This window comes from Amborella trichopoda, chromosome 12 (genome assembly GCF_054954075.1).
Source record: "Amborella trichopoda isolate Santa Cruz 75 chromosome 12, AtrichopodaSantaCruz75HAP2 v2.0, whole genome shotgun sequence".
Classification (NCBI taxonomy): domain Eukaryota; kingdom Viridiplantae; phylum Streptophyta; class Magnoliopsida; order Amborellales; family Amborellaceae; genus Amborella; species Amborella trichopoda.
In genome coordinates, this window is record NC_142347.1 from 49,152,496 (window position 1) to 49,165,718 (window position 13,223).

General features: G+C 36.8%; 2 protein-coding genes across 3 annotated transcripts; one reads left to right on the forward strand and one right to left on the reverse strand.

Annotated features, from left to right (window-relative positions):
• The first annotated feature begins 267 nt into the window (after positions 1-267).
• LOC148779643 (uncharacterized) lies at positions 268-2,959 on the forward strand. 2 transcript variants are annotated; one of them, XM_088852707.1, is made up of 3 exons: positions 268-1,625; positions 1,718-2,007; positions 2,097-2,959. In XM_088852707.1, the coding sequence occupies exons 1-2, from the start codon at positions 293-295 to the stop codon at positions 1,900-1,902; spliced, it is 1,518 nt and encodes a 505-aa protein (XP_088708833.1). In that variant the 5' UTR covers positions 268-292; the 3' UTR covers positions 1,903-2,007; positions 2,097-2,959. The 2 variants fall into 2 exon arrangements, with proteins under 2 accessions (XP_088708833.1, XP_088708834.1); XM_088852708.1 differs by lacking the exon at positions 268-1,625 and having other exon boundaries at positions 1,671-1,845; positions 1,932-2,007.
• An 8,823-nt stretch (positions 2,960-11,782) lies between these two features.
• Positions 11,783-12,860, reverse strand: LOC148779644 (uncharacterized). Its single transcript, XM_088853132.1, has one exon. The coding sequence runs from the start codon at positions 12,456-12,458 to the stop codon at positions 11,886-11,888; it is 573 nt and encodes a 190-aa protein (XP_088709258.1). The 5' UTR covers positions 12,459-12,860; the 3' UTR covers positions 11,783-11,885.
• Between the last annotated feature and the right edge of the window lie 363 nt (positions 12,861-13,223).

Sequence of the window (13,223 nt, forward strand, 5' to 3'; positions counted from 1 at the left end):
GGTACATAGGTTCAAGCAACACTTGGCAGGGGTTAAGGGAGAAGTTTCTGCATGCACTAGTGTCCCTAGTAATGTAAAAAAACAGATGGTGGCAATTCTTAATGCTAGCAAAGGTAAAAAAATTGCCAAACATAGGATGAATGAGGAGATAGCTAGTTTATATACACCATCAAGCAGGAATGATACAGAAGAGCAATATAATTATGACCTAAAAGAGCAATATAATAATGAGCTGGACATGGCCACAAGGTTGAGTTTATATGAACAATATCAGAGGGAATGTGGGTTTAGAATGCCTGGTGGGTCTAGCTCAGACATGCATGGTGGGCCTAGCTCCGATATGCATGGTGGGCCTAGTTCAGATATGCATGGCGGGTCCAGCTCGAGCATGTATGGCGGGCCCAGCTCAAATATGTATGGAGAGGTTGGTGGCAATATGTATCAAGAAGAATCAGTTGTTGAAGAAATTGTTTCTAAGTTACCTAGGAGTGCCAGTATTGCAGGTCATGGTCGTAAAGACCCATTTCTCTCAAAGCCTAAGTCACAACAGATGACCTTAAAAGGCATGGTTAAAGGTACAAGAAACATGTTAGGGAGATATGTTGGTAAATGGTTCTACGATAAAGGAATTCCCTTTGATGCAGCCAATAGCCCATATTTTCCACCTATGGTTAGTACAATCCAGAGAGCCGGGCCCGGGGTAAAACCCCCGACGGCATATGAGCTCAGTGGGCCAATATTAGACGAAGAGGTAGAGGAAGTTAAAAAGTGGATTGAAGAATATAAACAGAGTTGGCCAAGGACAGGAATTACTCTCATGAGTGATGGTTGGTTGAATAAAGTTAGCAAAAAGGAGTTTTTAAACTTCTTGGCCTATTCCCCAAAAGGTACAGCTTTTTTGTCTAGCAAAGACGTATCAGGGACGAAGAAGGATGCAAACTTCTACGTACGACTATATGATCAGATAGTGGAGGAGGTGGGGGATAAGCATGTAGTCCAGTTTATTACGGACAATGCGCGTGCATGTGTTTCTGCGGGCAGCAAGTTGATGGATAAGAGGAAGCATCTAGTATGGACCCCGTGTGCTGCACACAGCATCGATCTTATGTTAGAGGAAATCGGTGAGATCAAAATTGTGAAGGAGACTCTAGATGAAGCAAGGTTGGTGTCGAGATTTATATACAACCACTCGAAAATATTATTTCTGTTTAGAGAACACTCTAAGAAAAAAGAGATAATCAGGCCTGCCATAACCCGCTTTGCGACCGATTACTTAGCTGTGGACTCCATTCGACAATCTGAAGGTGCATTAAAGAGATTGTTTACTTGTGAAGAGTGGTTAAATGACCGCCTCTCGAAGTCCAGTACCGGTGTAAAAGTGGATAACATAATCTCAAATAGGCTGTTCTGGTCTCGATTTTCCAGTGTTGTAGAGGCCACTGCCCCTTTGGTCACGGTGTTAAGAATGGTGGATGCTGATAAGAAAGCTACCATGGGTATCATTTATGAAGGTATTGAGAGGGCGAAATCAGCTATTGGGGAGAAGTGTAATTTTGCTAGCAAAGTGATCGAGATTATAGAAAAGAGGTGGAACACCAAATTCGGACGTCCAATTCATTATGCTGGTAAATATATATTTATATCATTACAATGTTTCAGTTTAAATCATTTTTTTATGAAATTGTAAATGACATTTTTCTACCTATATATTTTTTAGGTTACTACTTCAACCCAAAATTTTTCTATTTGACACCTGAACAACCCCACAAGATTATGGAAGGGGTCAGATACATTATTGCAAGGTTGGAGAGAAGCCATCGAAACCAAGTAGCAGCAATACAAGAGGTATTATTTAATGTTCGGGTAAGAACTTCATTGAGTTGTTATATTTGTGAGGAATAATGCACTAAAACGTAATATATTTGTTTTAGCTTGCTATGTATAGGGATGCTATAGGATCCTTCGGAACTAGACTTGCCAGAAATTCTCGAACTATGATGGATCCAGGTTATCCCCTCGCTAATATTTTGTTTATTCATATATTTAATCTTATGAATTGTTCTTGCCCTTACAATGCTTTTTACATTTTAATCCAGCTGAATGGTGGGAGATATATGGTACTGATGCACCTCACCTAAAGAGGATAGCAATCAAGGTGCTCTCCCAAACATGTTCTGCTACTGGCTGTGAGCGCAACTGGAGTACGTTCCAATGGTTGCACACTACTAGAAGGAATCGACTCGCTTCTGAGAAGCTTCATAAACTAGTCTACGTTCATTATAATTTAAACCTCAGAGAGCGACAAATAAGAAGGAAGCTTGAAGACTATGGGCCGATAGACTTAGACACAATATTTGTCACAGACACAGCAGACCGATGGGTAGTCGAAAAGGAGGAGCCAGTGTTGCACAAGAGAGCGTTCCTTGAGGCTATCGGTGATGAAGATATTGAAGAAACTGATGAGCGGCATGAAAGAGGAAGCAGCCAGCCAATGTATCCACAATATGTCGATGATATTGCACCTAATGAGGGAGAGTGGGAAGGGGGTCTAAGAGAAAATGAGAGAGATGATGATTCTGAGGCCACCCTATCCCAGCCATATTATTCACATATCGAGTCCCAACAGCAACAGTGTAGGGATGAGCACGACAGTGCAGGTGAGCATGAAGGATGGACAAGCTTCGGGGATTTTGGACTGGGAACACAACAAAACACTAACACTCAGGGATTTGGGAATAGTCAGACGCCCGCTAATATCGATGATTCGTTTTTAGATCGAATCAATGAATTGTCAAACGAATTCAATCAATGGCACCAGCGTGACCAAGAAGAACAACAACGTCGTCTATCATTTTATTTTTAGATCGTATGTTATTAATTTTATGCTTTATTGTAGTCCATGTATGTTGATATACTTATTCCATGATAATTCTATGTTTATCCTTTTGTGTGATGTAAATTAAATGTTGAATGGCGGTTCATGCAGGGAAAGAACATATCAATATTCGCATATTCATCCAAAAACATGAAAATTCTTAATGGAGTACCCTCATTTTTTATTGAATTCCTAAAAAACAATATTTATAATGAATTTTAATAAAATTTTCGGATTTTTTTGAAGCTTTATTCTGACCGATTCACCCGATTCCGATCCGGACCGCCGATTCGCCGATCCGGATCGCCGATTCGCCGATCCGGATCGGTTTTTGAAAAGCCCGATCCGGGTCACCGATCCGGTTTTTAAACCATTGGTTATACATATTGAAGATTAGGAGCATGCTAAATATGTCCATACATGGCATATCGGCCTCATGTCACTAAAAATGATCGAAAGGTTGAAATTATTTTATTCACATCTTTCCAAAAGCCGCGCGTTCTACGTTCAATCAATCACAAGTACCTAAAACTTCCGTAACATTCCAGATATGTTATCAAACTTAACAATTATATAAAAATAACATTCCAGCTCCCAAGAAAGAAAAACTTCCGCTGGAAATGTTTACCTTCCAGTAATCAAACAAGCCCTAAATGTAATATTAGAAACCTGCCACCCTAACGATCTATAGAACTAATAATATATGTTTATATAACATTTATACACATAAATTTGAAATGCAGTAATACTTGGCTTCATTTGTGTTTACTATGAGCTTATTCATGGCTTGACTTGGTTTCTTCATAGGCCAATCTAAGCCATGGAAATGTCAACCTTAACTCCCCCGAATCAAACCAAGCTTAATTTGGGTGATTTAAGCTTGGGTTAAACTCTGACTCATCCCTTGACCATACAACCTGAGATTCAACATATACAAGTTTGGCTCAGTTGGTTAACACCACAACCTTTAAATTGCACTACTTTTATCATCACGCATACCATAGAAAATATTTTGGCATGGAACGTGACATGGTGTAATCTTTTTTTTTTTTCTTTTTAATTTTGATATATATGTGGTATGAATTTTGGGCAAGAAATGATTGCATCATGCATAATACATCTATACAATGAACCACATATTTTTAGACCATCCAATGTCTTTTTCGTTTTTTTGGGAAATATTAGACCTTTTAATATCTTGTTATGTGATGTGGCCTCACATTGTGTTTTTATCTCTCCATTGCTTATTTCATGGGCATAGAATGGGCATAGAAGTGAAACCATCATCTGGTTTTCTCAACAAGGAAATTAAGAGAAATCATATCAAAAGCTCATGAAATTGATGGTTTCACAAGTGGTCACTCGTCATAAATTTTGATAACCGATGCCTATCCCATAATGAATCTCCACAAAAAGGATGCCAATTAAAATAACCCCATGGTAAAAAAAAAGAAGGGAAAATAAGGGGGGAGCATTGATGAATTTGCAGTCATGAAAAAGAGCAAAAAAGCTGTCAAATTTATTCCAAAGATTAATCACATGGCAGCACTCATTAATCATGTAAAGGACATGCAAAGACCTTTTCCCCCTTATAAATACCCTCTTTCTCACCCTAATGTACCAACAACCCATGCAAAAGGAGAAGCATGGCTTCTTCTTCGCCTTATTTCTCCCTCTCCTTCTTGGGCCTTATCTTAGCTTTGGCATCTACTCATTTAGAGTTCACAAATGCAAACTTTTTACCTATCCATTGCTCCAGTATTGGTGGGCTCAATGTCAAGTGTTCCCCTCCACCTCCACCAAAACCAGACCCACCAAAGAAAGCTCCACCACCTCCACCTTATCTTCCCCCTACCCCACCACCTAAGGCTCCTCCTCCAGTTGCGCCTCCGCCTAAATTTACGCCCCCACCTAAAGCTCCTCCTCCAGTCGCGCCTCCGCCTAAAATTACGCCCCCACCTAAGGCTCCTCCACCTTATGCACCACCCCCTAAATCCACACCTCCACCTAAGGCTCCTCCACCTTATGCTCCACCCCCTAAATCCACACCTCCACCTAAGGCTCCTCCACCTTATGCACCACCCCCTAAATCCACACCACCACCAAAAGCCCCACCACCTTTTGCTCCTCCTCCTAAATTTACACCACCACCTAAGGCTCCACCACCTTTTGCACCTCCACCTAAATTTACACCACCACCAAAGGCTCCTCCACCTTTTGCACCACCCCCCAAATTCACACCTCCACCTAAGGGCCCACCACCTTTCTCCCCCCCCCCTAAATGTTCTGTACCACCAAAGGCTCCACCACCAAAATTCGCCCCACCACCTAAGGCTCCTCCTCCTAAGCCAAGAACTCCACCATCCCGAGTTGGTGATTCAAGGAAAGTTGCGCACAATGGAGAGTGATTTAGAAGCTCAAACAGTGAATAAGTTCTACAGGGGATCATAGCCAGGGTGTGGGGCTTCCTCCATGTACTATTTTCTATTTTGCTTTCAGTTTAGTACTTTAAGTCGGCCTTCCCTTTTTATGTTTGTATTTCGTATTTAATAAATATGTGCTTGTTTTAAGGAAATATGTGTTTGTTTTAAGGAAAGTACGAAAAACTATGGGGTGGTACCCTCTTTACATCTTATGCATACTCACGTGCCAACTAAATTGAGTGAGGACGTGTAACCTAAAACGCAAATGTCTTATAGCTAAGGGAAATTTACATAAAAGACTCATCTTTCAAAATTTAAAAATCGATCCATATATGTTATATTTTGTACTCAAGTTTCAAGTCTCACTTTTAAGAGTGTATACTATATTTAAATTTTATTTTATTTACACATCAGACTACGCTCAAATTTAAGGCACCCATATATCACTCTATCACGCACTTGTAAAAAGTAAAAAAATAATTCAATAACAAAACCTACTAGTACTCCTAAAAATTATGGATATTTTGATAATTTATTTCTTTTCTTTAGAAGTGTATGATGGTGAGAATTATGCACAATCAGAATTTGATCTTACTTAGATGGATAGAAAAATAAAAATTAAAAATAACATTGTTACAAAGTGAGACTACAAAGTGGTATATGAAATATTCGAGAACATTTCTAAACTTTGAAAACAAAATTAGATTTTTCTATAAATTTCCGTTTGACTTTTATCGTGGTAATGCATCATGGGAGTCAATATCACTATTACAAGTAAGGACTTTTAGTACACTTAATAAATATTTATTAGGGAAAAAGGTAAATAAGGCCTAGGCTTTATGAAAGCAAAATAAAGCCTCATCTTTGTCCCAAAAGTACTTTCAAAGACGAAAATCTCTATGATGGCTCTAAAATCAATTTTCAACACCGACAATAAGATTTAAATCTCAAAAGATGGTACAGATCTTGTGGATAAACACTTATTTTTAAAGCAAAATAAATGGTTTAGATAATTTTTTATAATATACACTATATTTAGAGCTTGAAATCCTAATTTGTTTTTACAACTACAATGTTCAAGTCGAGATGATCGATGTAAAGGTTTTTCAATGTTTGATTTACAATTTTTGATGATTTATGAAGTGAGGATTTACTTATTTTGATATAGCTGCAACCTTATCAAACCATTTTCCGCTGCATAGTACGCATGTCTATCATGAGAAATTTGGCAAGAGTTCATGAGAACATAAAACCTTGTCAGTGTCGGAGCAATCCTTTTTAGTGGGATTGAAGCAAACCTTACCTCTACAGGTTGATATGTTACATGAGCCTTTTCCACAACAAAATTGCCACCTTACCTCTACAGTATAAGGTTGACATCTTATATGAACTTTTTCCTCAACAAAACTGCCCCATGTACCTATTCAATGAGTTCCATGTACTCATACACCACGATTAGTATTTAGAAAGTAAAAAAGTGCATATACTAGGATGTATATCTGTTCTAGGTATAATAAACCACGCTTAATGATATGGACACGTGTATGGTGTCAAAAAGCCGCGCCCCAAAAATTAAAATATCTACACATTTAAATATGCTTCATAAATTGGTACCCAAAAATATAAAGTAGAGCTTGTATCTAGACCTAACCCGCCAAGTCCAATTCTTGGACCCATAACCGTACCCTGGTCTACCCTTCGTGTCCCGGGTTAGGTCCAGGTCCATTGCCACCCCTTGGAGGATTAGCTAGAGAGCAGTTTGAGTTACTCTAGCTTTGAATCACTTGGCTTGAGATTGATTTGGCTTAAATGGTCTATTAAGTTAATAAAAGAGCGAAATCAAGCGATAACCAAGCCCAAATCCAGTCATAACAAGAGAAGCACAATCATATACATGTACAATTGTATTAATATATTTTGTTAATTATATAGTAAAATGTTAATTCAAGTGCATATATAAAATTATAATCATGTTAATAATTATGTAACAATACATTAAACAAGCTACTGTTAAGTTCTAGCTAAGCGTGTCTCAGCTAGGGCTTGGCTTGTTTAATAAGCAGCTAGGGAGCTCTTCACTAGAGTAGAGCTCTATGTAGAGAGAGAGAGAGAGAGAGAGCTGGGCACTTCTAGGCTAACTTAAACGTTAATCAAAATTAAAATTTATCTTTTCCTATTTACTCTTTCTCTAATCTAAATCTAATTGGAAATCCCCCTTTGAGAAATATCTTATCATTATTATTTTATAACATATACATTTTTGGGTGCGCATATGTATAAAGAGATTGGTCTGGTACGGGTGAAGACCTTATATTTTTTTTTAACCTGTAGCGAGCATGAGTAAAGGAGGTGGGTTGTGTTTAGTGTATAGTCAACATAAAACTTTGCCACATATTATCATGAATCCTAAAGAATAACATGATTCATGTAGCTGACCCCAAATACTCAGAATAAGACTTGAATGATGATGATCATGACATATGTATGAAGAGATATTTTCTCATGTTTTGGGGATTATAGCCTCCATCAAAAATCATATTTTCCTAATCCCTAAAGTTTAAGGATTTTGATTTGTAATTTTTTTATTCTCATTGGTTATATCAGATTTTTGAAACATCATAGTAGAAAATGATGAGGTTTCAATAAAGCCTAGGCTTTATGAAACAAAATAAAGCGTCACCTTAAATCCTTATTAGGAAAGCCCTTTCAACAATATAATCTCCATGATGGCGTTAAAATAAATTTTCAACACTGACAATAAAAATCAAAACTAAAAAATAGTACAATTCTTGTGGATCTATGAATACTTACTTTTATAGCAAAATGAACGGTCTAGATAATTTGTTACAATATACATATTTTTAGAGTTTGAAATCCTACTTTTTTTCACAACCATAATGTTCAAGCCGAGATGATCGATGTAAAGGTTTTCTAATGCTTGAATTACAATTTCTGATGAGTTATGAGGTGAGGCTTTACTTATTTTGATAGGGCTGCAATCCTAGCAATCCATTTTTCAATAGAAAAACGTGAATTGCGCACTCCTCTTGCCAATAAATTATTGAGTTGTGAGTTATTTACGTACAAACCCTATATAAGTACGTAAAATATGGTTTGCTCATCTTATAAGAGGATATTACAGCTAAGGTCGATTTTACTCGACTTTTTTTTAGACGAAATTACCCTTTGATCTAAGGTCAAACCGACCTTAGTTGTAATATTCGCTTGAAAGAGGAAAAAACATGTTTTCAGTACTTATACAGGGTTCGAACATAAATAACTCTTGATTTATGGTACAATGATTAGTTGTTGACAATTGCAACACTACATCTCAAGTTCAACTCTTTTTACTGAACTTGTGAAAAAAAAAAACAAAAAACTGATCCAAACCAAATGGTGCCATAATCGTGCAATAGAAGAAAAAAGAAAATGCTAAAAGAATGCAAGCTGTTAACTCCAAGGCATCCTTTTGGACCAACAACCAAGTCTATAAAAGCAACATAGTTATTTGTTTATGAAAGTAAAACAAGCTTATTTCCTGGTGGGTTGGGTCCTAGTCCGACCGACACCCTTATTCCGTCATTCGGGAAAGGGGCAGTGTAGTGGTAAGAGCACCCCCACATCTTAGTCATCACATTGTGATTTTTATTCCCACTAATACTACTCTACTAACACCTTAAAAAAATTAACTTTTAAATTATTTGAAAAAACAGATCTTATTTGTCCACTTCACGTTTGACCCGACATGAATCCCACCCGTTCTAGGAAAATGACCGCACATGATACATAAGCCCCCTAAAAAGTGAAAAGTTCAAACAAGAAGTCAAAATATGCATTTTATGATAATTTTGCCTCTTGTAAGAACACTAATTGCCTTGTTCTATAATTGATTGTTAAAACAGCATTTTCCCCTAAAAAGTGAAAAGTACAAACATGTACTATGTCAAGTCAAAGTATGCATTTTATGATGATTTTACCCCTTGCAGGAACACTAAGTGCCTTGTTCAAGAATTGATTGTTAAAACAGCATATTAAAGCATTGTAAATGTGCTATGACAAGTCAAAGTATGCATTTTGTGATGATTTTACTCCTTGCAGGAACACCAATTGTCTTGTTCAAGAATTGATTGTTAAAACGGCATATTAAAGCATTGTACTCAAAGCCTTTTAAATATTGGTGTCCCACTTGCAACAATATTGAATTGATGGCTTACAAATTTGATTCTTAAAAACAAATCTTATTTAAAGGACTTTGTCGTCAAACTTTTGGAAACTTTTGAGTCTTTTATATTTGGGAAAAGTTTATATAGCGCTTAGGCTTTAAACAATCAAATTAGAGCCTACCTCCAAAATTTCACTCAAAGAATTGTTTTGATGCCCTTATATCTTCAGATTGATCATCTCGACATCAAGATCCATGGATTTGAGAAAAAAATGGATTTCAAGTTTTGAAAATAGTACATCTTGTAACTCATTTTTGGACCGTCAATTTTTAAGTTATTTAGGTTTTCATAGATCTGTTTGATCTATACTATTTATGAAGCTTTAAATTTTGTAATTAAAGATGAAAATATATTTTAAAGCTAGTAAAAAATTTCGAGTATTGGAACCACATTTCTCAATACTATTTGAAGGTGGGCTCTCATTTGATTGTTTAGACCCTCGGCCCTATACAAACCTCGCCCTTTATATCTTGCCGTTTTTCCCGCAGGTATTTGGTGTTTGAAAGAAAGGAAAAAGTTTATAACAAGGTTGCAATCTTAAAATGTAGAATTGAAGATGAATCTTAAAATGGCATTGTATAAGGTTATTTTAATATTGAAGAACCCTCTAATTGATCATCTCGAAATCGAGATGTATGAATATATAAAAAAAAAATATTTTAAGTCCTAGAAATAATGCATCTTGCATCACATTATCTAGACCATCCATTTTCAAGATTTTCATTTGTTTATAGATCTACTTGACATCAACCATTTTTTGGAGTCTAAAATTTTATAATTAGATATAAAAATAGATTTTCAGATAATCCTAAGAATTTTTTACACCAAAATTATATATTATGATAAAATTTAGAGGTGTGCCTTGATTGGATTGTTTAATGCTGCAACCCTGCAGAAACCACACCCTTGAAAGAATATACAAAAAATTAGGATACACAATAAAATGGAATTTTACGATGTTAAATATATGTTTAAAATATTTAATATTACTCATTTCCTACTAGCTGTAAAGCCGTCGTAGAAAATGCAATTTACTTGTTTAGGTAAGCATTTGAGAGTTTGAGCTTTTGAAGCAGTTTGTGTTTTCTACTCTAATATTTTAGGCATTAATGCATCGTCATCACTTATTTTTTGGTAAAGTAAAAACCCATTATTTTGATCTTATAACTTAAAATTTTGTTTAAGATAGTGTTTAGGTGTATCTGGGGGTGCAACTATTATAGTGAATCCCTCTTTTAAACTTTTACACGTCTATCATCCTAACCGCAACGATTATGAATCTTAAATAAAAACAGAATTATGAGCCTTAAAATGGCCCATCTTGTATGCTTTAATGCGTATTATTCTTTTTAATTCTTCAGAGAACAACATGTCTTCTTTGTATGTGGAGCTCTAGATTCAAAGGTTTGAGGCAGAGATGGATTACAATAATTAGGTGCGTGTTACAGTCCTAAAACCCTTGAAAATCAGAGCAACCCTTGAAAATTACGGCGGATGCATTTGTCATATGACTCACCAAATTTTTTCCTTTTTATTTGCATAATATGACGAATTTATGGAAAAAATATATATAAGGATAAGGCCCTAAACTATCAAATTAAGGAGCACATAAAAAATTCACTAGAAGAGGTTGTGTCGATTCCTAAAAATCCTCAAATCGATCATCTCGACCTCAAGATACACAGACATGAGAAAAATGGATTACAAGTCTTGAAAATAACACATCTTGTAATGCATTTTCTTGACCGTCAATTTTCAATATTTTCAACTGGTAAGAGATCTGCTCGTTCTCCACTAATTTTGAAGCTTTAAATTTAATAATTAGATATAAAAATGAGTTTTAAAAACATCACCAAGATATCCAATACCGAAACGACATCTTTGACACTATTTGAAAGTGCGCCTTACTTTGGTTGTTTATGGCCTCAGCCTTATACAAACCACACCCCAGATTTAATGCCCATACATTTTATCGATAAATATACATAGCCATAAGTGAAAAAAAGAAGAAGAAGAAGGTTTTATCAATGAATTATACATAAAAAGGGATGGGTTTCCCTATGTAACCCACCAGTGAAAAAGGAAAATGAAATTCTCACTATCGATATTGATGATTGGGCAGTAATAATTAATAAAAGAGACAAAAAGCTGTCCAATTTACTTCCAAGATTAATAATGTGTCAGCCAACCATTAACCATGTAAAGGACATTCAAAGACCTTTCCCCCCTATATATATACTTGCATTCTCATCTTGATGCACCAACCCACGCAATGTAAGAGCATGGCTTTCCCTTTCCCCTAAATCTCTCTTCCTTTCCTAGGGCTTCTCTTTGCTTTACCCTCAAGCCTCCTCTCCCACCAATTCAAAAGCCACCTTGAACTCTCATTGATAAGCTTACAAAAAAATGCTCATCTCCACCTATTTGTAATGTCATTGATAAGCTAACAGGCAAGTGTGCACCACCACCACCACCACCTCCTCCTCCTCCAAAAGTAGAACCACCAAAGGAAGCTCCACCGCCACCTCCACCACCACCACCACCACCAATTGTGAGACCACCCGAAAAGGCTCCACTGCCACCTCCTCCTTTTTCTCCCCCACTTAAGGCTCCTCCACCCAAATTTACACCGCCACCTTTTGCTCCTCCTCCCAAACTTAGACCACCACCAAAGTATCCACCACCTTTTGCTCCCCCCCCTAAATTTACACCACCACCAAAGGCTCCTCTACCTTTTGCTCCTCCCCCCAAATTTACACCACCACCTAAGGCCTCGCCAAGTTTTGCACCCCAACCAAAATTTATGCCGCCTCCTACGGATCCTCCACCTTCCGCTCCACCACCTAGGGCTCCTCCTCCTTTTACACCTCCAAAGGCTCCCCCACCAAATTCACCACGACCACCGTGCTCGAAGTGCAAGTCGCCACCACCACCCATGAGGTGTCGTGGACGATGTGTACCCCCTACTGTGATTGACTGATGAGGCTCAAACTTTGCATAAGGCTTGGTTATGGATGCTTGAAATTTACCAATTTCTTCTTCTACATACTATTTAGCTCAGGCGCGATAATCTAGTTTAGATTTTCTGTCGTTTGGTGTCTTAATTTTCAGATGTTTCATGAATGAGACATTTGAAAAAGGCTTAAAAAAGTTGGTGTCTATTTATTCTTGTATATGACGAGGTCACATGATAACTAGAATGAAGATGGTCATCCTTTATCTTCTAGCTTGAACTGGTCAATGAACTAGGTCAGAATCAAACATGCTACTACTACTTTGAGAATAAAAAATACTTCTATTTAACAAAAAAATAAAAATAAATATAGTAAAAGTTTTTTGGGTTGAAAAGGGAAATAATTTAGAATTGCCCACAGCATAATCAAATGTAGGAAAAGGTTACCACAGGCAGTAGCTTTTTCAAAGCCATAGCCTAAATCTCACCGAAAAAGGTTATTTTAGGGTTAAAAACCTTCAAATTGATCATCTCTACGTCGATAATTATAGATTAGAAAATAGATGAGTTTCAAGCCGCTTAAAAATAATGTATCTTGAGGTACACCGATACTTTTATCGGAAAGCCGCAGCCTTATGCCATCCGCATCCAATGCTCAATCATATGTATAGTACACAGTCATACGATGAGGCATGTGGGGCAGTAGATAAAAAAGACTATAATTATGTCATTAATTCAATAAATTTAAT